Source organism: Corvus cornix, chromosome 1, assembly GCF_000738735.6.
Source record: "Corvus cornix cornix isolate S_Up_H32 chromosome 1, ASM73873v5, whole genome shotgun sequence".
NCBI lineage: Eukaryota > Metazoa > Chordata > Aves > Passeriformes > Corvidae > Corvus > Corvus cornix.
In genome coordinates, this window is record NC_046332.1 from 55531090 (window position 1) to 55558524 (window position 27435).

At 39.6% G+C, this 27435-nt stretch overlaps 2 protein-coding genes across 6 annotated transcripts in view; both read left to right on the forward strand.

Annotated features, from left to right (window-relative positions):
* Nucleotides 1–437: 437 nt before the first annotated feature.
* On the forward strand, nucleotides 438–13517 carry CPB2 (carboxypeptidase B2). Of its 3 annotated transcripts, XM_019286304.2 has the most exons (12): nucleotides 462–543; nucleotides 2991–3093; nucleotides 3872–3947; nucleotides 5841–5965; nucleotides 6058–6166; nucleotides 6694–6795; nucleotides 7332–7436; nucleotides 9968–10084; nucleotides 10536–10626; nucleotides 11795–11997; nucleotides 13024–13108; nucleotides 13232–13497. In XM_019286304.2, exons 2-12 carry the CDS (start codon nucleotides 3014–3016, stop codon nucleotides 13414–13416), a joined length of 1278 nt encoding a protein of 425 aa, XP_019141849.1. In that variant the 5' UTR covers nucleotides 462–543; nucleotides 2991–3013; the 3' UTR covers nucleotides 13417–13497. The 3 variants fall into 3 exon arrangements, with proteins under 3 accessions (XP_010398754.1, XP_019141849.1, XP_019141850.1); XM_010400452.3 differs by lacking the exon at nucleotides 2991–3093 and having other exon boundaries at nucleotides 438–543; XM_019286305.2 differs by lacking the exon at nucleotides 6694–6795 and having other exon boundaries at nucleotides 13232–13517.
* A 1372-nt stretch (nucleotides 13518–14889) lies between these two features.
* Nucleotides 14890–27435, forward strand: part of ZC3H13 (zinc finger CCCH-type containing 13) — a 46505-nt gene continuing 33959 nt past the window's right edge. Inside the window, exons 1-4 of one of the 3 annotated variants that reach the window (XM_039567744.1) lie at nucleotides 14890–15005; nucleotides 20884–21009; nucleotides 21453–21562; nucleotides 27069–27180. In XM_039567744.1, the coding sequence (XP_039423678.1) occupies nucleotides 20893–21009; nucleotides 21453–21562; nucleotides 27069–27180 (339 nt within the window). In that variant the 5' untranslated portion in view covers nucleotides 14890–15005; nucleotides 20884–20892. The remainder of the gene's footprint in view (nucleotides 15006–20883; nucleotides 21010–21452; nucleotides 21563–27068; nucleotides 27181–27435) is intronic. The other 2 variants (XM_039567747.1, XM_039567751.1) reach the window with 2 other exon arrangements.

Consider the following 27435-nt stretch of genomic DNA (forward strand, 5'->3'; position numbering starts at 1 on the left):
AAAGAAGCTTTCCTGCTCAGAATTTTTCTGTTTGGACTTAACCTCATTCCCACTGCTCTGAACCAGATTCATGCTTGGCTGTGATGTCTTATAAGAGAGCTGGATGTACATCACACTGCTGGACCTCCACAAATATTAGAGGATCACAAAAGCTTTGTGCTTGGTGTTCTTTCTTTTGTCTGTGGTTTGTAGCGGCAGTAGAATAACACAAAGGCTGAGATGACAAAGTGATTTGTCAATATGAAAATGTCCAAAATGTATTTTATTGTCTCGTACATGGACGATATCAATATGAGCAGCACCTCCCCAGGGAGCTCTGTCATATTGACTTAGCCACCAGGAGCTTGGGGTTGAAGTGAGAGGCAGTATTAAATTTTAACTACTCTTTAAATAACATTTTAAAAATCAATAATGAGGGTCCTGCACCCTTGGCTTTCCTATTACATTTGGTTTTGTTGTGGATGCCACGAAGATGAAGTTTTACCTGCTCTTTTTTACCCTTTTTATCTTGGTTCAAGAGAAGCATGTCTTCACTATTCCAAGGTAAATATCTACTGATGCTACTGGGCTTTTAGCGTGTGGTGCGTGGGACAGGGAAAGTATTGATGCAAAATAATTCTGAGTTGCATGAGAAAACATTTGTCAAAGGCTGACGTATATTTATTGCCCTTGTAATTGGATACGTGGTTCAATTTAACATAAAGATGGTGGGGAAAATGAAATTATTTTAAGTCTTCTTTGCATCCATAAATCCTACATTTTTAATCATATTAAGACTACTCTTTTTGGTCTAAGTGCAAATCAATTCTGTTCATTCAGTACTTTTGAATGCCAATAAAGGGCATTTTGAAACTTAATGGGAAGAAATAATTTGCTTCATTTGCCTTAAAACAAGATCTTAAATGAATTACTTCTTGAGGTAGAAAGAGAAACCATTTCAGAAAGTGCTAACAATCTGTTTTCCTTCCAAAGCAGATTTTATGATGGTTTTCCAGGCATAAATCATTTTTGAATAACCATTTGGTATTTGCACAATGTTTCAGAAGCAGCTTTATTGTTACCTATCGATAAACTTCAGAAATGCCCTGAAACCAAATGCTTTCTTAAAATATGAGAACATATGTCAGAGATGAAGACAGGCAAAGTGCTTTTATTTTCTGCATCTACAACTCATTTAAAAACCTGAAATACTTTAATAAGTAGAACTAAAAGGGTAAGTTCCTCATGTAGTGATTTTAAGCAAGGCTGAGCAACCTAGGATTAACTACAACCTGCTCCCAGAACTAAAATACCTACACAAATAAAATGTGAATTATTTCTCATAGCTCTTCTGTGATTTTGCACCACTCTGCAGACTTATGAGAGGTGAACACCATTGAGTTCATGCCTTAAAAAAAGGGTATTTCCTCTCCCTTTGTGTTGCAATCATATTTTATTGTGGGTTGCTATGGAGGTGGGAGGGCTCAAGTAGGGGGAAACAAGCATGGTCTTAGGTGAATTCAGTGAAACAATATTGTTCTGTGCTACTTGAAGGTTTATTTATTTCATGTTTAAATAGAACACGGAGTATCTGACTCTCCAATAAGAATATGGCGTTTCCCACTGGAAAGCAGGAGCCCAACCCTCCCAGCCCAGTTATGAAAATGGCTAAAATAATGAGATTCATCTGACTATACAGAATTTTTACACAGCTCTGCATGGGAACAAGTCCCCTTCACCTTTCTGTACAGATAGTGGGGAAAAATATGTGTATTTAGAAGGCAATTCATTCCAGGTTAGCACACACATTTAAATTAGCTCAGGTTAACCAGACCCCTAAAGTGCCTGTTTCTTTATTATGAAAGTGCCTAGCTCAGACGAAGATATCAAACCAATCTAAAATAAACTGAAATGTATCTTACTCCCCTACAGGGTAAGACCTGAGTATTGTAGTGTGGGGATGGCAGCTGGACTTCTATTTACCAAGAAGTAAAAGGGAAAGGAAAAAGAGATGGGAAACAGTGACAGAGCCCAGTAAGACTCTGGCAGAAATTTGGAGGAAGGGAATGAGAAGGATCTTTTCAAGAACAAACTCAAAGAGCAATCAGGGAAGGAGGGTGTGAGAACAGAAGGAAAAGGGTGTGTTTAACATGACCTTGTCCAGCTGTACAGAGTCAGCAGGCAGGGCAAGAAAGCTGGGAGTAGAGCGTTGTTTCTGAGCTTGGTATAAGGGTAATAATTGAAGCTTTTGTCCGGGTGTTTCCTACAAAGAGTAGGGCAGAAGACAGATGAAAGAGGATATAACGCCAAATCAAAGCAAAGCAACTGAGAAGGGCAACAACTACAGTTTTGGCTATTAATACTCACCACACAGAAGTGCAGGGGCAGAATTTTGATCAGCTTATTCAGTGTATTCAGGTCCTATCACAAGAGCTAGAGAGGAATCTAACACTTGCTCAGTACTTACCCCACTCGGATGAAATATTTGTGCGACAAATGGTGGGGTACAAATACACATCAGCTTCCTCATTATGGTGCTCTCAGGCTGTGGGAATCATGCAATTAAATCAGATGCAGCAGGCCTTTTCTTGGCTTCTGTGTAAAAAGACTCCCTCAGCTATGAGAAGACAAATTCATTTACAAAGCAGCCTCAAACACACACCTCGGGGTGCACCTACCTAAAGAAATAGGCAAACTGCCAACCTTGCCTAGCCCTGATTGTTTTTTGATATTCTGTCAAATGAGGGTGGTGGGAAAAATAGGGATGGCATGCTGTTGGTTCTGCATGAAAAACAACAGTGATTGCTTGGAGCCTGGCTAAAAGTAAAGATGAATCACCTGGTTGCCAGATGTTGTCAGGTTTCTGCTTGAAATCAGTCACAGCAACAAGCTGTGACAATCATGTTAGGCTGCTTGAAAACCCTAGTTTTGAGAGCCCTGCCTGTTTTCTTTTCAGGACAGTCTTTGCAGACATGGCTGGCAGGGACTGACTTTGTGCCTGGTTTTTACAGTGCCACCAGTTCCACATGATTAGATGGCTGAGAGACACCCCCGCCCAGGAAATGGAAATACGGGTCTGACATTCCCCGGAGTCTCCTTCTTCTACACGCACAAGTTATTTTAATTTTCTATCTAATGCAATTTTTAACTACATGACTTGCAGGACACTGATGATCAGGGCTCAATGCAGAGTGCTACATTTTTCTTTCCAGAAAGTGAATTTCCCTTCTGTCACCCACAGTGGGGTCAGGCATGGAGTTGCTGGGAAGCACCATGTCATGTACAGCATGTCTGGACCATGGTTTTCGAACAGAAAGGGAATACAAGTTACTGGGCAAAGATGGGGAGGACAGTGGTGAAGACCATCTGAAACAATAGCTGGCAGAAGGACACAAATGAGGAGACCAGAAAAACTTGACTGAAGTAGGAATGCACATCTACAAAACATCATGTTTGGCTTTTGCCAACCTGGGAGGGCTTTTGGCAGACTGGGAGGGCTGATGTCTCTGCTGAATGGTGACTGAGACTGAGAAACTCAGGGGACAGCAGGAGAGACGTCTTCCTGTTCTAGGCTAGTTTTCAACTGGTGCTGCTGCACTGTGGATTAGCTGGAGCTGGTGGCTGTGGTGCAGGTGCCAGCTCCCAGGAGTGATCTCAATGTCCTGCAGTAAATATTGGCTGCCAAATCCCTGCACCACCTCTTTCATGGATTTTACTGATTGGCAGATGCAGAGGCTGGAACTGGATTCAGCATCTTCACTATTGGATCGTCTTTGAGTTCATGGCAGCCAAGTCAGGGAAGATGAGATAGGTCAAGCCTGCTTCTTCACTTTTGCATGAACTGGAGCTGTTCCAAGTACCTGTGCTTTACCTAAATACCCTTGTTTTTCAGGGATGAAGTTCTATGGGCTCTCCCACAAACCGATGAACAAGTTGAAGCTCTTCAGGATTTACTGAACACCACTGAGGTAAACAGATTATTCTGTCTCCCCAAACTCTAGGCCAAATTTTCCCCCCAAGTTCCCTAACACTGCTTCTCCCTCCCAAGAAAGATCCAGCCCATTTCCATTCATTTGTTCTAATACATGAGCTCAGGAAACACTTGGTTTTCATTTCTCTAATACCTTCTGATTTACATGACGAGACCCCTCCATAATGTTTCAGTGATTAATTATATCAGAGCTCACATTTCTGCAATTGGTTTTGTGTATTAAGGCACTGCAAAACTGGCAAACCACCAACACACAGTAAGTAGAAATATATTTGCTAGGGAACCTCAGCACTTTTGACCAGTGTGATCTTGACCTATACAGCTTGCACACCTTTGAAGATCAGAGCAGGATTTTTGTGGTATTTTTCTAAAAGTAGCATCTAGAAGATGTATTATTATTACTTCTGTGTTTCATTAGATTAAAGGGTTTTTAATTAAATTGAGACACTTGCCCAATCACACCCTCACAGTTTGAAGTCAACACTGCAACAAAAGTGTAGCCATTCCCTCAATCAACATAATTTACAGGATGATTGAGGATATGTTTCATATAACTGAAAGATTTTAAAGGTGTCTATGCCCAGTCTTTCTCTGTCTTTCTTGGCTCCTATTCATTTTATGCCCACCCCAAAATCCTTCTGCTGTCCCTACTAGCATCTTCTAATCATTCCCTTAACTTCTTAGAAACATTTTGGTAACTTTCCTTGCTCTTTTCCACCTTCACAAGTTAACTCACAAATCCATTTCTTTTTCTGTACCAATATAAACCTATGCTCCTCCATTTTTTTTTTTTTTTTTTTACTACTGTAGTTATTCACTTTCTTGTACAGAGGATCCCAAGAAGTCAGGAAGAAGAACTCCAGCACATTCAGTGCAGAGAGGGCTTGTGGTGGTTTCTTCCAAGTCATTTATGGGAATATGCAAACCAAATATTTTTCATGGGTTATAAACCAGATAATTTGTTTCCATGACTATAAATTGGGCAAGCTATAAGAAGACAACAGAATGGGAATGGAAAGGGGAAGGGAAAAAGGAGGGGGAAGGGAAGACACAAACAGTACCTCCCAGCAAATTTTAATGGTTACCATTTATTGCTCAAACAATATTCCTCATGCAACTGCACCATAAAGGAAAAAAATAAGCCCTATTGTCTGGTGACTTCATGCTGTATGATACCCTAAAAATGCATCCAAGAATTACGTTGACTTTTTTCACACCCTAAATTTATGCCCAATTTACTGCTAACTGTCACCCCTAGATCTTTTTGTACTATTGGTTCTGAAGTTTCAGTCTTTTATTGAATATGTTGGCTTCTGATTTTATTACTGTAAAATATTTAATTTTACCAAGAAGAATCGCATTTTCTTATTTTTCTCCAATTTCTAATTTCTGTATTGCTTCTTCAACTTGACTTATATTCAAACCCCTTCCGGCACTTATTTCCTCCCTGATCAAAGTAATCAGAGAATACAACAACTACAAAAACTGGTCTGATCTTCATTAATTCTCCAAATGCCCTCAGGGAATATAACTCTCAGCAGACTTGAAAGCATGTAACATAATAACCAGCTAAATATATCTATTATACTAGAAATACTATCTCAGAAAAGGTTATGTTCTTGCCTTTGTTCTTGATTTATGAATTTATGTGCAGAAGTCATTATAAACATTTCTTAAATACACACATTTCATTTCCAGAAGTAGCTGAATGCTACACATCACAAGGAACATTAAACTGCTTGTTACGAGTGGCCTCTTAAATTGGAAACATATGCTTTGATTATTTTCAAAATGCTTATTAAATGTTAGTAAGAATATTTTTTCTGTCCTCAGTAAAAAAAAAATTAAAATGTTTTTTGAAACTTTGTAGGTCATTCTCTGGCAACCTGTTGTGGTTGAAAACATCAAGAAGGACAGAGAAGTCCATTTCTATGTCAGGGCATCCAACATAAATAGCATAAAAGCTCAGTTAAGGCAACTGACCATCCAACACAAGTATGTATTTTTTAATCTGTTGTCATGAATGATTCTGTAAAGTTGTTTGTCATTTATTTAACAGGAGGTTGTGCTCTTCCTTTATTATTCAGAGTCTTGATAGAAGATGTTCAAGGAATTATTGAAAAACAGATTGTCAATGACACAGTCAATGCTCGCGGATCTTCTTCATACTATGAAAACTACCATTCAATGAAAGAAGTAAGCTGTTTTTGTTGTAAACATCTGTAGATGCAAAGAGTGAAATTTGTCTCACGGTTGGGAATGGAGATAAAAGGAGAGAAGTTATCAATGGGTAATAATTACCACTGTATTGCTCAACAATTGAGTTCTATTTATTGTAATGCTTCCATAGAGAGAGAAAGAAGCAGCAGACAAAATCTCTCATACATGTATTGCTTCAAACTGTCATTCAAAGGCAGTCAACACAGAAGCAAAATGAAGTTTCAAAACAAACATGTAGATATTTGAAATGTGAAATCAATAATTTAAACAAATAGAACTGAAGAGGAATTTTAGGGCTACACTTGGACTGTGTTGTGACTGTATCTTACTGTTTGTTTTAGGAGAAATTAGAGTCAGGCAAGTAGTAAGTGGGTTGAATTATTAGTTTTTCTTACCCATCAGGTAAAGATTTTGGGAGGTAGAATGAATTTAAGTGTAGACCACTTTCAGGGATTAAGAAAAACAATAGAGAGAAGATCTACCTACTAACTTCACCCTTGCAGATATATCATTGGATGGAGCAAGTAGTGAAAGTCCACTCTGATCTCCTACAGAAAATATATATTGGATCATCCTATGAAAAGCGACCACTTTATGTTCTGAAGGTACAGCTGTGACTTACTGTAAAAACTTTCCAAGTAAGCAAATGATGGGTTTTGCTCAGGACACTTCCTTAAATCTATACCTACATTCCTATTTTTTGTGGTTTTTAGAAGTTTCCTAAGTCATTCTAGTATGATGCATTACCATTGCAAACAAATTTGACCAGATTACGTTCACTTTTCGGGTCACAAGGAAGTTATCACATCTAGGCCATTATCCAAAGGCATGCAATACTGGCACAGTGGATACCCATCTCTGTTGAAGATTAAGCCAATCTAGTTTGTTGCCCTGCATAGCTGAGGACAGGCTCACTTGACCTCAGGTCTTGCTGTTGTCTTGGTGTCTTTGTTAGGACTTTGCAAGCAGCCTGAATGTGGCTCTCTGACTGTATGCAAACAACCAATCCTGGCCCAGAATCAGTCTGATCTCTACCTACAAGACAGATGGTGCTTCTTCCATCTTGGTTACCTTTATACTTCCACTTTTATGTTGTACCCTTTACAATGGTGACATTTGAATGCAATTTCTCTTTTGTCAGATTTCTAAAAGCAAGGAAAAATCAAAAAATGCCATATGGATTGACTGTGGTATCCACGCTAGAGAATGGATTTCTCCTGCTTTTTGCCTGTGGTTCATAGGGCATGTGAGTACATAATCACATCTGATTACTGTTTTCAAAGCAAAGCAAAAAATCTTGATGCCATTTACCTTCGTCCAGTTGTGTTCTAGGATCCATAAAGCCTTAATCCATTTACTCCCACAACACCAATACATGATATTTGTGTCTACACTGCAAGCATAGCAGTGTGTGTGTGTGTGTGTCAGTAGATAGGGAGAGTGTGTAGAAGAGAAACAGAAAGTCATAAGGAGTGAATGCAAAGGAGCTCAAATGTATTATCAAGTATGAAAGAAATTTCAAAGTATGTGCAGGAAATTCAACAGAGACATTTATCATTATGAATGGTCAGGGATAGAGAGGGCATGCCAGAAAAAGCACGTGTTTGGTGATCTACTAGGGCCACGTCCGTACTGCCACGTGGATTCCAGGAGTGGTCTTGGCTCTGAGTCACGCAGCACATGGTGACTTGTGTCCATATTACTGCATCTGGCACTGCCTGGAGCAGATCAGAACACACACAGGGTGAGCTCAAGCTGTCCTACAACCCTTGGCTCTTCCCTACATGCCTTCCTAGAGCAATTGGTATCCCACACTTGCCTGCTCCAGACATGGCATTGCGCCACACCAGCAATCCACTTGCTGTGATGCATCACCTACTCCTGTGTCTGTTGCTACTGCTCCTACTGACTCCATGTTTTTCATTTGTGCTCCTGCTTTTTTTCGGGATCTGCAGAGAATAAAGCCACATAAGCCCCCTTCTTCTGAAGGTACTATGCCTGCTAGTGACACCCTCATGTCAGACCTCCAGAACACGACCAAGAAGATCCAGCCATAGTACCAGTTCCTGGAAACTAGAAAATCACTGATGGGATGAGCCTTTTGATTAATCACTGATGGGATGGGCTTAGATTAACCAGCCTTGACATGTGGCTGCAGACAAACAGTCACATCTATTTTTAGTATCTTTAATATCTACACTGTTCAGGAGAGTGAACAAGGTGCACCCAAAGATACAACATCCACAGTTTGTACCTGGATTTTAAAACACAATGCCTTGGTCTTTTTGAACTTAAGGCATCTCTGCTCAACTCCTTATGCAGAGCTGCTGGCCCTGTCCCTGGTATGGACCAGGAAAAGGCTTCTAAGGGCTTTCTGGCCCAGACAGGGTTGCCCATCTTGCTCAGTTAATGTTCTGAGATATTATTTATTATTACTTTTTCACAAAAGCAAAGTTCACAGTAAAAATAAACTAGATGACACTGAGACTTCACAGTCACCAGTACTGTAGTAAGAGAAATAACATAGACAAGTCCTTGAAACATGAATTATGATTTGGGCATGATGGAACTAAATAATGATGACGTTGATAATAATAATTTAAAAATTAATAAATTAATTTATTTCTGTCATCAGTCACAACTATAAAAGCTCAATGCCTAAAAAATTTGAAAGGATATTGCAGGAGTTAAGGACAGATACAGCCAAAGGTACCTTGTGACCCACTGATAATCCCAGCTTTCAAGATTCCACTGGAAAGAAATGCATTTGCCCTTTTCATGCTGCTCCAAACAATTACTAGCTGTGCTGTCATTTTTCCAGTGACATGTCCCTGCAGCATTTTGCACAAGTAACAAGCTGAACATTTAGGTTCTCCATCCCTTTGATCTAATTTACATGGTTTAAATTCAAATTTTGTATCTATATCACTTCATGAAATAACATTTTAAAATCTGACATCAATACACATCTGCACACATGCACTAAAATCATCAGCTCTCCCTAGCAAATCCTAGGCATTCTTTATAATGGGTCCACTTTTTATAATTAAATTTTATCGTTAAGAAAGATTGACATTTCTCATTTAGTCAAAGGAGGTCCATTGCCTGAGGAAAACCAGGAAGGATTTAAAATGAAAGAAGGTGATTTAAGTAAGGCATAAAGAAAAAAAAAGATGATTAAGGACTTAAGTCTATTCTAATAGTAACAAACCCACTTATCTAGATTAAAATTTATTTCTTTGTCCTGGACCAACAACGAGGTTACGTATCACTAAAGCCTTCAAAATAAGCTGTGAGGCAAAATTAGCAATGTAGATCTTACTGACTCTTGTCATACAGTTGCATTAAACTCGCAATGCAATCAGAATAAATAATGTTATGTAAGGCAGCCATTTGAAATATTACTTGTTATTTTGGGGCTTGCTGTATTTTGGGCAGGAAGGAGGGTTCCTATTACTTATAAAAGGAGCAAAAGCTCAAACCTTCCTATTGATAGGCTTCAGTTCTATCTTATGACCACCCACTAACACTAAAGGACTGCAGTGTATCTGACTGACCATATCAATTTCTCCCTTTGGCACTCCTAAGCAGAGAGCTACTTTGTTATTTGGCAATTTCCATGCCTTATCAGCCTCATCAGACTCATCAGACTTATCAGGTAGACTGCTCTGAAAATTTCACAATTATTTTACACATGCCACCAGGTACCTTTGTAGGAAGGTAAGAAAATAACAATTACAAATGCTTTTAGTAAGTCTCCTCCCCTGTGCTTTATAGGCAATCCATGTGCGTGAGAGAGATCAGACCATGACAACCCTTCTGGAGCACTTTGATTTCTACATCATGCCTGTGATAAACGTGGATGGCTATGAGTACACATGGAGCCACCCATCTGTATGTAGACCTTTTTTGACAGGTTGTGCAATGTACTGATTTGCTACTTCTGGGAACTATCACTGTGCATGGTTAGAGCATCGTCTTCATCCTGGAACTGCACAGCCCAAACTCTTATTCTGTCCTTGGAATTTCCGCATCTTTGCCCACAGAAAGTTGGATTTGGGCCCCTAAACTCACATACCAGGCCAAACTGTATGTCTTCTGCCCTCCTTCCACAGCCCAAATTCCACTGAAATCAGATGTGATCACTTCTTATCCTACCCAACACTTCATTTTATCATCCAGCCTTGATGGCAAGAAGATTGTGGTTTTAGAATCTTCCTTGGTCTTCACTAGCACATGACTGTAGAGGCACAAGTGAGAAGTCACATTTAACTAACCAGTGAGGTTAGTTGTGGACTTTTTCAGCATTTTTCTCTGAACAAGGCTTGTGTGTCTCTTTCCATAGAATCGTCTGTGGAGGAAAAGCCGCTCCGCGCACGGTAACAGCAAGTGCATTGGTACTGACATGAACAGGAATTTTGATGCACACTGGTGTGGTAGGACATAATTTTCTTCCTACTGTACCCCCGCCTCAATTTTGGCCTTTAAAATTCTTTATTTTGAAAACATTTTCATCTACCATTCCTCAAAGTTAATACAAAGACAAATGCAGCTGAGTATCTGTTATGAGCCAGTGAAAACTTTCCCAGCTTTAGATAATTCTTTTTGGGACTCAGGATTTTTCCTCCCCAGATGATACACCAATAACGTTTTCCCAGTGCAACAGAGCCCCTTGCACCACCCCATGACACACCTGGGGGAGGCTGTTGGTGGGAAGGAGGAAAGAGGGAAGAGATGGCCCTTGCCATGTCACCCAAGGCCTATTGCACTATCCAGCTGAGTAGATGCTCCACTGTGGTGTACAAATTGATCATCTCAGTCATCCTTCTGTAATGCCTAGCTGAACAAGATTTTTTGGCCCTTAGTGTTTCATATGAAGACTATATCATATTTAATTACTGCAGGCACTTTAGTACTTGACAAGTTTTTTCAGTCTGCAGAATAGCTGCCTTAAAATGTTACCCTATAGATCAGATCTGACTTCACTCAGCGCTGACACTAAAGTCCTATATGGCTTTCAGTCATTCTAGACCATTGCTAAACCATCCACAGCTGTTTTTGCATTTTTTCCCTTAAACACTAAAGATCCTGACTGCTTCCAGAAAGTTGTTTGGTCTTATTCTGAAGACAGCAGAGTGGTGAATCCTATTTAACTTCTTGATAACTTGTTCCAGTGTCAAGTTAGACCTTAATTTTGATTTGTTTCCTTGGCTTCCCATTGGGACCTTGCTTTCCCACAAGATTAAATAATCATGTAGAATTGCCTTTTTCCTGTAGTACTTCTAGATTTGAAGATGTGATCTCACAATCATGCGATGATTTTAAATGAAGCATATTCATGCTCTCCTCTAAGACTTTTTTATCCAGTCTTTGAATACTTTTTTTCTACACCTTCTCCTTGATTGTTTTTAGGCATATCATAGGTGAGAAATCCTGGTAGGTTCGTCAAAGATTTCTACGAGCATGCGAGTTCTTTCCATAGCATGGTGGAGTCCATGATTTCATGTGTATTAGCACCATACTCTGCTCTTTCATTAGATGAACAGAGATGAAGAAGGGAAGAAATAAAGGAGTAAAATTGTGCACTTTTTTTTGTTGTTAAAGGTACAGGAGCATCTCACTATGAATGCCATGAGACATACTGTGGACCCTACCCAGAGTCTGAGCCTGAAGTGAAAGCAGTGGCTCGCTTTGTCAGAGACCACAAAGACACCATTAAAGCCTACATAACCATGCACTCCTACTCCCAGTTGGTGTTGTTTCCATATTCTTACACTATGAACAAAAGCAAAGACCATGAGGAGCTGGTAAGTCTTCCCACCTCCTGCAGTTTCCCACTTATTTCAGAACTACTCACCCAGCTTGGTTAGTCTTGTGACGAGGGAGTCACTGCGCTGTGACAATCAAGATTTAGGAAATGACATTTTTCTTGATGTTCTTAACAACTTTAAAAAGTCTGGGCTCGTCTAGTGTGTTAAGTCAGCAAGCTGCTTCTAAAGACTATAGAAAAATGAAAATATTTATTCCGGATTGATTATACATCAACAGCACCTAATATGTTGCAGCTGCTGCTAAAAGAGCAGAATCCTGCTGTTCTGGACACCTGGAAAAGATATATATGTGCAAATTCCTCATTATGTTGTATGGTTTATACAAACTCTAAAATTAACTGGATGTGTGACTTGAAAACACCCTTCACATACCTAAGCAACGAGGTATTCTGGTGAACAGTTGCTACTTTTATTAAGGCTTTTGCTAGGGATATTTATTTAAATTGGTCTTAATAGTAGGATGGAAAATATATCCTGCATATATAGAATTTTACATTCTTGAGCCACCAAACGACACAGTAAAAACTCTCACTGAAAACAGCAGAGTTCAAAATGGCACAGTTACTCTTTCCCTGTAAAGCAGAAAGAGGTGCACCGAGTCTGGGCATTTTAGTCTTCTTCATGGCTTAATAGTAGGGTTCTATCAATTAAAATACTTCCCTGCCATATTTGTCAGTATTACTTAAATAAAGAGTGACTTGAATACTGCAGCAGAACAGAAAAAATATGAGACAAATGAGAACAAATGGTTTGACAACGGTTTACTGCCAGTAGTGAGGGTAAGGTCCCATCTATACTTTTTATCTGTCTACAGCAGAAATGCAATCTGTAGCATGGGCATATGCTGAAAACTTTTACCACATTCAGTGAGTTTTCTAGAACCTTTAATATGATTATTTAACTAATGTGAAATCCTGAGCACAGTGTAAGTAAATTCTAACTGTGTACAAATTAACTACTTTCACAAGGCCTTAAAGGTAATAATGTTTTGTTTAATTTCAGGAAAGTCTGGCACAGAAAGCAGCTAAAGCTATAAAGAGGACAACTTGGAAAACTTATAGACCTGGTGCTGGTGCACAAACAATCTGTAAGTATGACTTTACTGCAATGAAAGGCATGTCAGTGTATCCCTGCTGGCATCAGAAGACAGCTTTTGAACAGAAAAAGTTCTGGTTTCAGGCAATTTTTCTGTTTTCCCTTCCTCACACAGATTTAGCTCCTGGAGGGTCCGACGACTGGGCTTACGATCTTGGCATTAAATATTCTTTCACCTTTGAGCTTCGTGACACAGGAACTTATGGATTTTTGCTTCCTTCTCGAGAAATCAAGCCAACTTGCTTAGAAGCACTTTCTGCTGTCAAAGTGATAGCTCAACACGTTCTTCAAAATTTGTGATGTTGAGTATAATTTATTCCAGCATGACTGCACTTAGTTACTTACAAAAATGTAATTAAAAAGCTTGCGCCTTTATTAAAATTCTTTCTATATAGGCAAAACCCCAGAATGACTGCATCCCCCTGTATTTGAGAACACATCAGTTTTTTTCAGCCATACTTATATGTATATATCTACAATGGTAGCTCACTGCACCACAAGTACAAAGAGAGAGCACAGTGTAAGGGGAAAATAGCACAGATGTCCCATTAGATGGTGGGATCTCCAGGTGAATGAGTCTCCGACTGACACAGGGCATACTGGGCAGACTACATCCATAGAAGAGATTCCCACATTTAGGTAATTTGCATCATTATAGGACTTCGGTACAAGAAAACAACCCTACTTATCGCATCCACTGTGAAACAGGAAGGGTGGTCACAGCAAGGTGAGGACACGTAAGTGGCCAAACCACCAAGTGGGAGCTGCCCACAGGCTCCTCCACTACAGGCAGCCAAGTCCATTCACCCTCCAGCCAAGTGTTTGCTGCAGCACAACACTAGCCTGAAAACTTTGTAAGACCTTTGTAAGATGACACGACAAGGGACAATGCTTTTAAACCAAAATAGGGCAGGTTTAGATTAAGAAAGAAGGTTGTTTTACAATAAGGGTGGTGTGGCACTGGCACAGGTTGCCCAGAGAGGTGGTGGATGCCCCATCCCTGGAAACATTTATGGACAGGTTGGATGGGGCTCTGAGCAACCTAGTCTAGTTGAAGATCACAGAATAACAGAATCATTGAGGTTGGAAAAGACCTCTGAGATCACTGAGTCCAAGGTACAATCCAACATCACCCTGTCAATTAGACCAGGGCACTGAATGTTATGTACAATATTTCCTTAAACACCTGCAGCTACGGTGATTCCACCACCTCCCTAGCCATCCATCCCAATGTTTAATCCTCCTTTCCGCGAAGAATTTCTTTCTAATGTTCAACTTGAATCTCCCCTAGTGCAGCTTAAGACTATGTCTTCTCGTCCTCTCACTTGTTGCCAGAGAGACGAGACCGCCCCCACCTGGCTAAACCTTCTTTCAGGTGGTTGTAGAGTGGGATAAAGTCACTTCCGAGCACCCTCCAGGCCAAACACCTCCGACTTTCTCCGCCACTCCCCATCGAACTGCTGCTCCAGAGCCTCCGCCAGCCACACTGCCACGCCCGTGAGGCGGAGCCGGGCGCCCTCCCCGCCCTCCCCCAAGATGGCGGCGCTGCCGCTTCCGCCCTTCCCGCCGTCGCCCTCCCAACTTCGACGTCACCGCCGTCGTCATCGTCGTCATCATCGGCGGCGGCGCGGGCGGCGCGAGGGCCGCCGGGAAGGGCGCGCGGAGGCGGTGGCGGCGGCGGCGCTCCCACGGCGGCTGTCCCGGCGCGCGGGGCGGGAGCGGCGGGTCCGCGGGGGCGCGCGCCGCTCCGCGCGCTCCTCCCCCTCCTGCCCGCGCCGCTCCGCGCTCAGGCCCGGGAGGACGGACCCCCCCTCGCCCCCTCCCACCCTCTCCGCCCCGGGCGGCGGCGGAGGAGGCGGCGGGGAGCGGCGCGGCAGCGCAAGGAGCAGGTGAGTGCGGCGGGGCGGCCGCGGGCGCGGAGGGAGGGGCGGGGCGGGCCCCTGCGTCCCCTTCCCCCCCCCGGCCCTGGCCCGGGGCCGCCGGGCCTCGGGCGTGCTCGGCCTGCGGGGCGCCGCAGCGGGGAAGGGCCGCGCTCCCGCCCAGCGCGGGGCGCGGCTGGGGCGCACGGGGGCTCCCCGAGGAGGGGCGGGTGAACGCCCGGAGGCGCCATCCCGCCGTGTGCCCGGGGTGCCGTTCCCGTCGGTCCGTGGTCGTGCTGGAGTCTGCTTCCCATATACTCGGATATTGCCTGTTCGTGGGGGTTTTTCGGTTTGTTTTTGGTTTTGTTGGGGTTTTTTTCCCAGTTTAGTAGTGCTCTTCTCCCACTTCCTGGCAGTAAAATAGCTTCTGCTTTATGTGCTCAAGAGAGTCTACTAATTTCGCTTGTATAAATTGACTCATCACCATTCCTTCAGGTAGCGGCTACAGCTAACTCTCATCCCTTCCAGAACTTGTAGCCGGGCATGTTGGGTTAGTGTGTTATGGATGGTCTACTTAGGGCCTCGCCTTTGACTTCTCGATGGATTCTCACTCCGCCGTTGATTTCTTGTCAACGTTCTGCAAGACTGTTTGAAGATCAGGTGTTTGGTTCTTAGTGGGTTAGCAACCAGGGCTTTGAGGGATCTTGGGCCGGTGATGAAACACTCACGGTTCCTCTGTGCAGACGGGGGTGGACAGACTCAGCCAATGTACCTGAAAACTAAAGAAGTGTAGCTTTATGCGGCTGTGCCCGAGATAATACACCTTGTTTCTCAGCATGTTTGCTGAGAGTGACAGCATGCTAATGTGCTGATCCAGCTCGCAGGCTGGAGGCAATGTGTATCCAACAAGCTGGATACTAAGGCAGAGTGAACTTGGACCCGTCTACGCCAATCTGCACAGACTGTCCCTTATTCTGGGGAAACATCTTCTTTGAGCATGAAGACTTTGTTAGACAAGGCATGGAATACTCTGTACTTCCTGATGTGGTACTGGGGCCTGATGTTTTTATTCACTTGTAGAAAGCCAACCATGATTTTATACTTGTGCAAACATAATTAGCAGTTGCTTATTGCTACTAATGGAGAAGTGTCATATGTTAAATTAGGGGGATAGGTTCAAGTTAGGATGGTGATGGGTTACCAACAAGGAGTTGTAAAAGTAAATTTGGATTAATTTCTAGTTTTGTGTCAAACAGGCTTCTTTGTGTGAGTATTTGATTGCTTTTTTGCACGGTTCATTGTGAATGTATTTTACCATTTTTAGTAATATTTTTAGGTAGTAAACCCATGGAACTCCTTCAAATATCACTGTTTTATTAGTGATGTGACATGGAAGTGTTAACATTGAAATAAGACCCAAAATATTTTCAGGTAAAAGCTCTTCGTTTTAAAAAGTGCAGGGAACCATTTTCAAAGCTGTTAGTTAGTTTTCAACACATACTTAGTTTATCAAAGAGTGTTATAATGAGTTTGTATCTGAACTTCTGTAGGACTTCAAAGTAATTTCACTTGTTATTTGAAATGGCATATTATTTATTCCTTCACAGGTAGGATTTTCTGAAGTGATGCAATGCTTGTGTGTGGTGTGCATGTGCAGACAGTGACATGCTTATGAGTGATGTCTTGGACTTCTTAAAGAGATTTTTATCTCCTTAAATGTTTTTTGGTTTTGAACTTTGCCTTTGTTCTGTTACATCTCAGTTTCTAGTTTTCCTGTAGAATCCTTCAGGATTCATTTTTTCAGGGGGCTGGATTAGGTTTTTCTAACAGAAAACCAGGTGTTTCAGATATCTCTTGATTATGACTTATGTAATACCATACTAATTTTGAAGAAAAATGTTAAGCATGCTTGACACCAAAATATAGGAGTACTGGTAATAAAAAATACAGAATTTCAGTGAATGCTGTGTCAGTCATATCATGCCTCATTGACTTCAGTTCATTGGTTAGTGCCCACTAGGTGCACTTACTTCTCTCAAGTTTGTCCACATTCTAGATGATTCATGTAAATAACACTCTGTGGTATGTTCTCCTTCAGATGGTAGTGTAATTAATGCCATTAACAGATTGTCTCTCACCCTGGGAAAGTTACTCCAGTTAAAGAATAACATAGATGCATCTGTGAACGAGTTGTGCTAGTGTTACAGTATTTCTAATTTATTGTAAAGGTTGTCATGGGTCTTACGCATGGAAAAGTGATAATTTACAGTTAAAATTTTAGGTATAGAATTTATTTTAGGAGGATAAAGTTAATTTTACTTAGTTTCAGAAATTTCATTCTGTTTCAGAAGTAGCAGAAAGTTCAGTGCCCCCAGGTAGAGTCAGCAATGTGATGTCATGTACCTGAAATAGAAAAGTGCTTCTACTTAGAAAAATTTTAAATTTTTTTTTTTTTTTAATCCTGGTAGTAATTATTTGAAATGTATTAAATGATCTTGGCTCAGTCCACACTGGGACTCACTGCTGTCTAATCCCACATTAGTGTTTGATAAGGAGATGGCAATTCAGAGGCACAGACATCTGATGGAAAGTCACTGCACTGGCCATCAGAGTGGGATTGATAGCAGGACTGTGATCTCCAGTGGTAAAACAGTGGAAGGTGAAAATGTGTGGGAAGGGGAATCTTTATGGGATGTTCTATTTAAATTGTTCTTGGTTGTCCATTAATGTGCAGTCTGAGAAATTTGGGAATTAAACACGTAATTTTTTCACCTCACAGTACTCGTTTATGAGCAAGGAACCTTCTCAGAAACACAAAACCTGTCATTATGCATCTGAGATTTTCAATACTGTTTTAGTAGTTTCTTTATTTTTCCAACTCACTTGGTCCTCGAAAAATGGAAATGGAACTGACTGCATTTTCAAATACAGTCTCTCAAATGCAATGTTTGACAAAGTGAAATTCCTCAGTTTACCTCAGAATAATGTGTCTGGACTCTAATCCCGCAGCCTTTGGTAACATCTACATTCACTTAGCAGTGGAATGTCTTGCAGTTCTCGTTGCATGAGTGAGGCCCTCATGTGATAATATGTGCATACAGAAAGTAATATGCTGTGCACTCACAGCATGCTGGGTTTGTTTCCTTAGAGTAATCGATCATGAAATATCTCTTCTGGTAATAAAGGATCTGTTGTTAATTGCAAACTGGTAGGTATGGGCCAGACTGTGAGGATAGAATTGACAGATTGCTACCTGAAATAGTGCAGGTTTTTGTTTCTTGGTTGAAGTATTGTTTTGGTTTTGTTTTGTTGGGTTTTTTTTTTTTTTTTTTAAATAGGGGGTTTTACAAGGTTAGAAGATTCAGAGTTATTCTTAAGAATTCTTCTTAATTTCCTTATGCCAAAATACAGGGAAAAAGGCAGTTGGAATTAAATTATCTGTTCAGTTATGATGATGTTTCCCCCTTCATCCTCTCTATGTTTATAACTATGCTTAAGCGTAGTCATCATCATAACTTCCTATACAAGTTAATTACAAAAAGGTACTATACACTGGGTAAAAATTACCATTTAAAATGAATGTTTTGCCTCTGTTTCTTAGAAAATAAAAGTACACTGGAATTGAGGCAAAATTAATGTAATTTTTCTGTATGGTGCTACGATGTCAGTGTGTACTGTACTTGCATATTAGATAGACTCATCTGTCCTTCATGTGTTGAACCCTCTCCCTATGCCATTGCCAGTGTCATTTATCTAACCCTTTTTATTTCAGATATGGCTCTTCTAACTGTAAATATTTAATCCAGATTAGTCATTTGTTATATGATTGTCTTACTAAAACCAGTTTTGCATGTGTCAGTTGATTTTTATATCCTCTATTAAAAGGGTGTGGCTGCGTGAAACTGTAGAAATTTAGTAGTATTTTTCTGAAATTCTGTGAGAATCCTGAAATGGAAGTATGCTCAGCTAGGTGAGATATGGTATATTTTTGCTTTCTAACTTTAATGGTTTATCCTGTCTGACTTTTTAACTATTGCTGCACATTGAGCTGTCCACAATGACTCCTAATTATTTTTCTCAGAAGACTGGACTAATTTGATCTCATCAAATATTTAGACAAAATCATTTCTCCTTGTGTGCATTGCATTATATTTCTTTGCATTTCATCTGCTGTTGTATTACTCAATTTTCTAACTCAGTTAGATCTTTCTGGAAATCGCTGTTCTCCACAGTTTTTACTAACCCAAATAATTTTATACTACTGGAAATTCTACTGTTTAACTGTCTGCTTCCACTAATTGACGTTAACCATTGTTTTTAATGTTTGGTATACACCATATGGTTAACTTCTACCCTCCCTGAACATCTTGGTTAACGTCTTGATTATCTGAACCATATTTATGAGATAAAATTCTTCAGATAATCAGAGGCTTGGAGAAGAAGTCAGTAGAGCAGAGCTCTACTGAGAAATCTCAAATACACAGTGTAAGCTTTCTTTCTTCCATTGTTTCTAAAGGAGCTAAAGTGCTTCACAAGAGCGTCAGCACAGCATTTTGTTTGTAGAAAATGAACAGGTCTCAGACTCCTAGGGAAGTCTTGTCATGGAAATAACTGTAGGGTTCAGATAATGAAGTGTCCACGTTTATACATTATAATATTTTGTTTCTGTGAAATGTAACCTTACAATCTGGATACTGTGGGAGCATATTGCTGATCAGATGGTGAAAATGTGTATTAATCCTCTCTGGTGGATGTTTAAATGTGTATTCTTCTGGCTTTATGGATGAACTTTGTCATTTGTAACCTGTTTGTGTATGAGATAATAATTTAAGTGTGTGTTGTGTGTGTGTTCTAAATGCGGTGACACGTGCTTAGGAGCAGAAGAGACAGCAATAGAGGAGTAGGAGATTAGTTTCTGGCTAATCGTGATCTACTGATTAATGAGGGTGATGGCACATTGCAGCACAACAAAGAGGTGTTTTTTGAGCTGTATATAAATTATTGAGCACCTGGCAGATGTTCCCAAATTGATCTTATTTCTGTGTAGATCAAGTAGCATGTAAAGAATGGACAGTAGTTTTTGAGGCCCATTTTGCCCTTTTTGTACAATCTGTCTCTAGTGCTAAATATGTATGTTCCTTTTTTTTATTTAAATATGTTTGGTTTTTTTCTGTAACTCCTTCCTTTCTCAGGTAAGATAAATTATGGCTTCTTGTTTATCAAAGTTATACTGTGCTTCCTTTAAAATATATTTCTCTTAATGAGATGGAGCTACTTCTTGAGCAGCTTTGTGTATCATTGTTATGGAGTTGGAGGTTTTTTTTCTTAAACTCATGTGAGTCCAAATAGTTGTAGGAATAAGACTGGTAACAAACACAGACTGTGGGTGATAGCAAGATGGTTTTCAGTAGGTTGTCATACGCAACAAAGGGGAAAAAAACGAAGCTGTCATTTTTTGAAATTTGTTTCAAAAACGGGAGCCATTTTTAGTGGTTGGAACTGGTTTCTGAGAGGTTGGTGAAATAACATTAAAGGTTCTATTCACTTTAAGTCACTTGAGTTCATGCACCAAAAATACATGATGAAAGAAAGCATCTGTCCTGTGTGGTGTTTACTGCCTAAATGAATAACATGTCATATCATCTTTCCCAAGGGGAAGCTGAAGAATCCAAAGCAGGTCATGAAATAAAATGAAAAATTATCATTATTGGTGTTCAGCTGACTAGTTCAAGTCAGAAGAATTCTTTGTTATTAGATACATTTCACTCATTTATGACTTCTTTTTCTTTCTTCATCACCTCTGCAGCAACTCTTGCAATGTATATCATACTATTTTATTCATGTGAGTTCAGTGTCAATAGCCCCAAACTGAAGGATTTTACAGTTTTGCTTTTTTTTTTGGTTGAAGTAGTACAAAATGTCAAAAATTAGAAGGAAGGTCACAGTGGAAAATACCAAGACCATATCCGATAGCACATCCCGAAGACCCAGTGTGTTTGAAAGGCTTGGACCCAGCACTGGAAGTACTGCAGAGGTGAGTTGTAAAAGCATTCTTCTTTTCCTCCCCACCCCAGCATCTTCTTTTCCAGGCTTTATGTGGTGGGAAAGAGTAGCTCACAAGCACCAAATGCTCAGATGTTACTGATTGTTAAGTAAGGGTGAAAAGAACTCCTTAACGCATGGATGTTCAACACGCTAATACTAGAATTTTCAAATACCGTGTGTTTCGCCAGCTTCTGGATAGAGCAGTAGTACTGTGCATATTAATAATATTTCCACCAACCTAAATTTTTCTCTGCCAGACCTGATGCTCATTGTTGATTTTTTTTTTTTTTTTTAATCAATTATATTACTGGTGGACAGAAATTACAGATAAATGGGACTTAATGTGGAGTCATTTGTTTGTTCTGCCACACTCACACCAATGGTATTTCCAGAAAGGAGTGTGAAATTCACCCAGTAATGTCTGTCTCTTAGACACAGTGCCGTAACTGGCTGAAGACTGGCAACTGCCTCTATGGGAACACATGTAGATTCGTACATGGCCCTTCACCACGAGGTAAAGGCTATAGCAGCAGTTATAGAAGGTAAATCAAGAACTCACTTTGAATTCTTCACATGCTGTAGGAAAATAGCTTTTGCAACTCTGTCTTTTGTTGTTGTTTTTTTTTTTTTTAAGTGAAATGCTGTGGTGTGCCTAATTGTATGTTACATCAATAACCAATTGCCTTATGAAGCTGCTTAAAACAATTATTTTGGCAATGTGCAGGATTTTTGTGTGTATACAGCTTTAAAAAAAATGAATGGAGTCCACTGGGTGCAGATTAACTACTTATATTACTTGAAGTGGGAAGTTCAAGTACCTTAATACTTTTTTGTTTTGGTGTAGTGTCACTGCAGCTTTCTGGTGTACTTTTCTGTCCTGTACTAAAATGCCAGTTTGCAATTACTTACAGCAGTGCTCACACTCACAGCCCTTCTGCCTTTGCTATGTTGTGTGATGAATGTCTATCCTTTCTCTCCTGTTGTGAGAAAACGCTTCTCTTCAAAACATAGCTTTGTGACTTTATCTACCGGATATAGAAAAATAACCTGTATTGTAGGGGGAGATCCAAAAAGTTACCTCATTTTTCAAAAGAGAATATTTTTTATTATGTCTTTTCATATGTTACTAAAATTAAATTTTTTTTTTCAACTGTCCTTCGTGTGGCATAACACCTAACTTAACTGAAACCAAGTATGGCAGTGAGCTTGTAATAGTCCTGCAGTAAAAGACAGAAAGATGTTATGGTTTTAGCATAGCACCTCTTTCTGTGAAGGCTTCACAGTTTACAAACAGCTGTCCTTCATAATGCCAGTATTACCTTTAGATTATGGATGGGTGCACTGAAGCATGAAAGGGTAAAGCAACAACAGGAAGGTTGGCATGAGGTTAGGGTTCTGTGTCTGGTTCTTTTTCCTATTCCTGTGGCATGCTCTTGGAATGATCTTGACTTTGCTTGTTTGGTCTTCCATTGCTTCTAAGGTGGTAGCAGCTGGGATACAAAGTACATCACTGAGTTTAATGTTTCTTTTGGTGTCTGAAAGATTTTACTCTGTTCTGCACTCAGTGTTCCAAATGAATAAAAGTAAGTGATTTACTGGTAGAGATTAAATTTTGAAACTGTTATAATGTCACTTTCTCCTTGCTTCCAGTGTTTGGAACGCTCAGTGCATAGTTCTGCTTGGTCATTTGAAGAAAAGTGACATTTCTTTTAATGATTAAAGCTGTGTTTCTGCTTCACTGCCACCACTGACATTTAAGAAAAAATGTTGATTTCCTTCTTCTTATTGCTAGCTTTTTTATTAGGACTATATGGAAAAGTCAAAGGACAAATCTTCCTCCTTATTTGCTTGGCACATTCAGCATTTAATAGAGGTGGTTTTGAAACTAAAAAGGGGGAGGAAGCCCACCACCCCCACACACCCCCCAAAACAGACAAATGACAGAACTGTGCCTGTCTTCAAAAATTTCCACTAATAGCTTTTGGCCAGGCGTAGAAAAAGCTGGTACGTAATATGTACATAATGAAATGTTGGCATTTTCATGCCATTTAACGTTACAGAGATTTTCACAAATGTTATCCAGGCACTTCAAATGCAATTTTATTGGCTTCATGCAAGCCAAACTAATGCTGCTTCTGCATCAGTTCAGTTAAAGCAATACTCTTGTTCAGGTATCTGGGATAGCAAAATGGCAGCGTGTCTGCATGTGTTAGATGCAAACCTGCCATGGAAGTCTTGTCTGCTTTGCAAGTTGGGTAGGACAAAGCATGTCTTGCTGCCTTTCTGTCTTCATACATTCTGCTTCCAGTTCCCTACCTGTCTGCAGTAAATCCCATTGTTAATGGTTTTATCTGACCATAATGTCTCCCATAGTTAAAAACATCACCAGACAGTAGGAAAAGACTCTAAAGTGCAAAAAAGATTGTTCCATTTTATCATCAATGCTGCTTCTCACAGCATGAATTTTAATCTTGCTATAAAAGTAAAACCTTGCATGTTTTTTACATAAAGCTTACCTGATGATAGTATTAAGAGTTCAGTATTAGACCTGCCAGTCTTCGAGACACCAGAAGTAAGGAGAAGCTCCTTACTAACTAAGAGCTGTGTGTAAACATGCTATCCCATGAGCAATTTTGCTCTCTTTCTGCACTTGTAGATTGTTGGTTAGTTGCTTGGCAGTTTCCTGGCTGGCTCCTTCATGCTCTGGTCAGGATCTGTGCCATTGTAGGATATTTTTCGTAGTCTTACTGATTCTCTTTATTTGGGATCATCACACTGCATTTAAAAACCAAACCAAGCCAGCAGTCATATTAGGAAATAATGTATGGATTTTGAAAGTTTCAAATACTGTAGTATGGAAAACTGGAAAATGGGACAATGTTTCTTGAGCAATTACGATATGTACATGATACACCGATAATGATCATCTGCCTCAATGCACACGTATGCTCTCACACAGCTACACAGAGATATCCTCAGGTAGGTGTGTTGCAAGGTGTGCCTGTTGCTGGATACTTGTTCCTGATACTGTAAGAAGTACAGGAGCAAATGGAGGCACTGTTATGAATGTACATTTCCTCAATGCTGTTGAACATGGGGAATGGAACTGTTGCAGGAAGTAATGCTGTTTAAAATCACTTAACTTCACTGCTTAAAATTTGAAATGAAGAAATTCTGCATTTTAGGCCTTATTTAAAAGATGGGCCCAGCTCAAAATATTAAAAAGGAATTGCATAATGCCTTTTGTTTGAGAGGTGCTGGCAGTTGCAGTCTAGCCACATCATCTTAAATTGCAGAGGTAAATTGTCTTGATCTGTTGAAGTTCAGCAGTGAGCATTACCTGGAATAACCAAAGATCCCTTTTGGAGTGGGCTGGGTGAAAGTTATGTAGAAAAGAATCTATGGTACACATAAAAAAAAAAAAAAAAATCAGCTAATAGACCAGCTTGTTTTTCTGTGCATTTAGCCAAAGCATCTGAAAACAGTCACACCTTCCTGAGTAATTATTTCTTAAAATTCTACTAATTTTCAGTCCTATTTTATTAGAGTTATTGGAGGATTATGATGTCTTTGGGGGAAGAGAGATAGGGTGATTACCATGGCTTTGCTTTGGTGTTCTCCTAAAGCTGAAAAAAACTGACTCAGTATCAGCAAAAACAAACAAAAAACTGACCGACCAACCCCAGCCCTGAATGTGTACCTTTTTAATTTCTGTGTAGTTTTTCTTAATTTTTATAATGTTTAAGTAGATTTGAATAATGTTTTAGCAAAATACCTTTTTTCAGCATGGGAGGGAAGAAAAAATTTATTCATTGAGGGTGCAATGGTTTGGATAGTTCTTTTTTTTTTTTTACTCCAGCCTATAATTTAAAAAAAAAAAAAAGTATTAAAATATCAGATGTCAGTCTATAAGGTAAATGAGCTGCATTCAGTGCAAGTTCTCTTGCTTTTACTTTCAGCTAATGGAATTTTTTCCTGAAAGTGTTCCTCTTGAGGAACAGTATTACAAGTACATTATTGATAATCTTTCTGCCTCAACTTAATTTTCAGTTTCACTAATCCAAATCCTTTGTATTGTAGCTTAAATATTATTAAAAGTTAAGGTGTTGAATTGCACTTTAATGCTGAAAGACAGTTTATTTGTTGAGGTAGCTGATGGTTGGAATGCTTCAGAGTGCTTTGGTAATGGAAAGAATTACATTTTTAATATGGGGGGAGGGGAAAAATACTTTGAATCATAACCTTTACGTAAACCCAGACACTTTCAAGATCATATAGTCTTGCATGCAAAGAAGGTAACTTGTTTATATTTGTATGCTGGATATTATTTGATCCTTAGTGATAAAAAAAGATCTCTACTCTTCTGTACATTTCCTCTGATCTAGATTGACCTGTACTTACAATTTCATGGACAATTAAATGCATTTAAAAATGAAAGCAGTCACTGGTCTTTTTCTCTGTAGGTCCTCATACATTTAACCTTATGGTGCAGTTTAAAGAATTAAATGTAGGAAACAGTACAGAGGAGGAAATGGAAAAAATTACTTTTTCAAATATGTGCAGATTGAAAATGAAATGGTATTAATTTAAATTTTTGTATGCATTGACTCTGAAAGACAGTTTACCCTTTATGTATTATGTGACAGGAAGAGTGGGAGAAATTACTTTTTCAATGGAAACTGATTCAGTCTGAAAAAAAAGAAATGCAAATTTCATTACTCATGTATTACATATAACTTTCCTAATCAAATAAGACAGCATTAATATCTCTTTATGATTCTTTAGTGTAAATTGATAGGCACAGATGTAGTACTTCTATACAACCATTTCACAAAAGACTCTATAATTACAGCTAACAGCCATCACAGAAGTACTAAACTCAGTATCAAGCCAAATGTATATGAAGAGAAAATTTGTTTTCTTGAACTGAAAGATCATCTGAAACAGCTTCTGCGTTCCCTTAGCTTGGGAATTTGTTTGAATCATAGAATCCTGGAATGGTTTGGGTTGGAAGGGACCTTAAGGATCATCCAGTTCCAGCCCCCCCTGCCATGGGCAGGACACCTTCCATTAGACCGACCAGGTTGCTCAGGGCCCCGACCAATCTGGCCTTGAGCACTGCCAGGGATGGGGCATCCACAGCCTTTCCGGACAGCCTGTGCCAGTGCCTCTCCAGTGCAATGGTTGTTCTCTTTTAACCCATAAGGGGTAAATGAACTCATGAATCCATACTAAGAGGTGACAAAATTATAGTAGTGTTCCTCTTCCCATTCCACATCACAGTAATAATATCTTTTACAGAAAATGTATCATAAAGGTGCATGACTAGTAGAGTTCATCCAGTACTTTGTAATTAAATAATGAAATAATTACATTGCTGCGAGATGGAAAATGGGAGAGGCCTCCAAGAGTTAAATTCTGGTTCATAGTCTTGCAATAGTGTTTTCCTGTGTGGCAGCCTCACCTAGACTATGGGAGGATGGTGCTTAGGTTCTGTTATCTCCGCTTGCAGAGTTCATCTGCATTCAGAATTGTGCTTCTCTGTGACTGTCATGGCTAGTCTATAGTAGTTTGATTCTGCATTAATTGTGGGTTTAAATATATATATATGTAATATATATAGAGAGACACATAATATCTATAAAAATTGTTGCAGCTCAGATTATGGAGAAGGCTAAATCTTGAAATACTTGGTAGGAGCAGTTGTGAAACACATTTGCATGATGGTCAGAACAAGGTTATTTATTCTGGATAGGATCACCTGACGCTGATCTAGAGTAGTAACTGAGTCATGCCATATATATATATATATATACAAGTAATTTTTCTTCTTAGAGTCAAGTCTTCCTTGACTTTGTGAAAGAGTTGGGGTTTTTAGAATGCTTAAGCCCTTTAGAATGGAATGTTTTCTTACTCATCCACTTTGCCTCTGGGTGGGAGGTTTAGATCTTTCTGGATATACTAATAAAATATTAATTAAAAGACAGATCATATTCCTTTAAAAATAGTCCCATAGAACTGGTTATATTATGTTTCTGTATTATACAGGTCGCCAGAAAGACCCACTGGAGATCTTCGGGAAAGAATGAAGAACAAACGTCAAGATGTTGAGGCAGAGCCACAGAAACGAAGTACAGAGGAATCATCCTCTCCTGTTAGGGTAAGAGTGGAGTTTGCAGAACTCCAGAATCCCTCAGTAGCAATTGGGCAGTGTGTCCTAGAAACCTTATCGTTGTGACTTGTAATATTGAAAATGTTTTAAGGACCTGGTCATTTTGTACATAGCAGATCACATTTTTTGTTATGAAGTGTCTTAACAATTGTACTGTTTTGCAATTTTATAGTGCTTTCTGGTCTTTTGGTTCCCAAAGATTTTATAAATCCCACAGATTTAAAATGTGTTATAAATACTGAT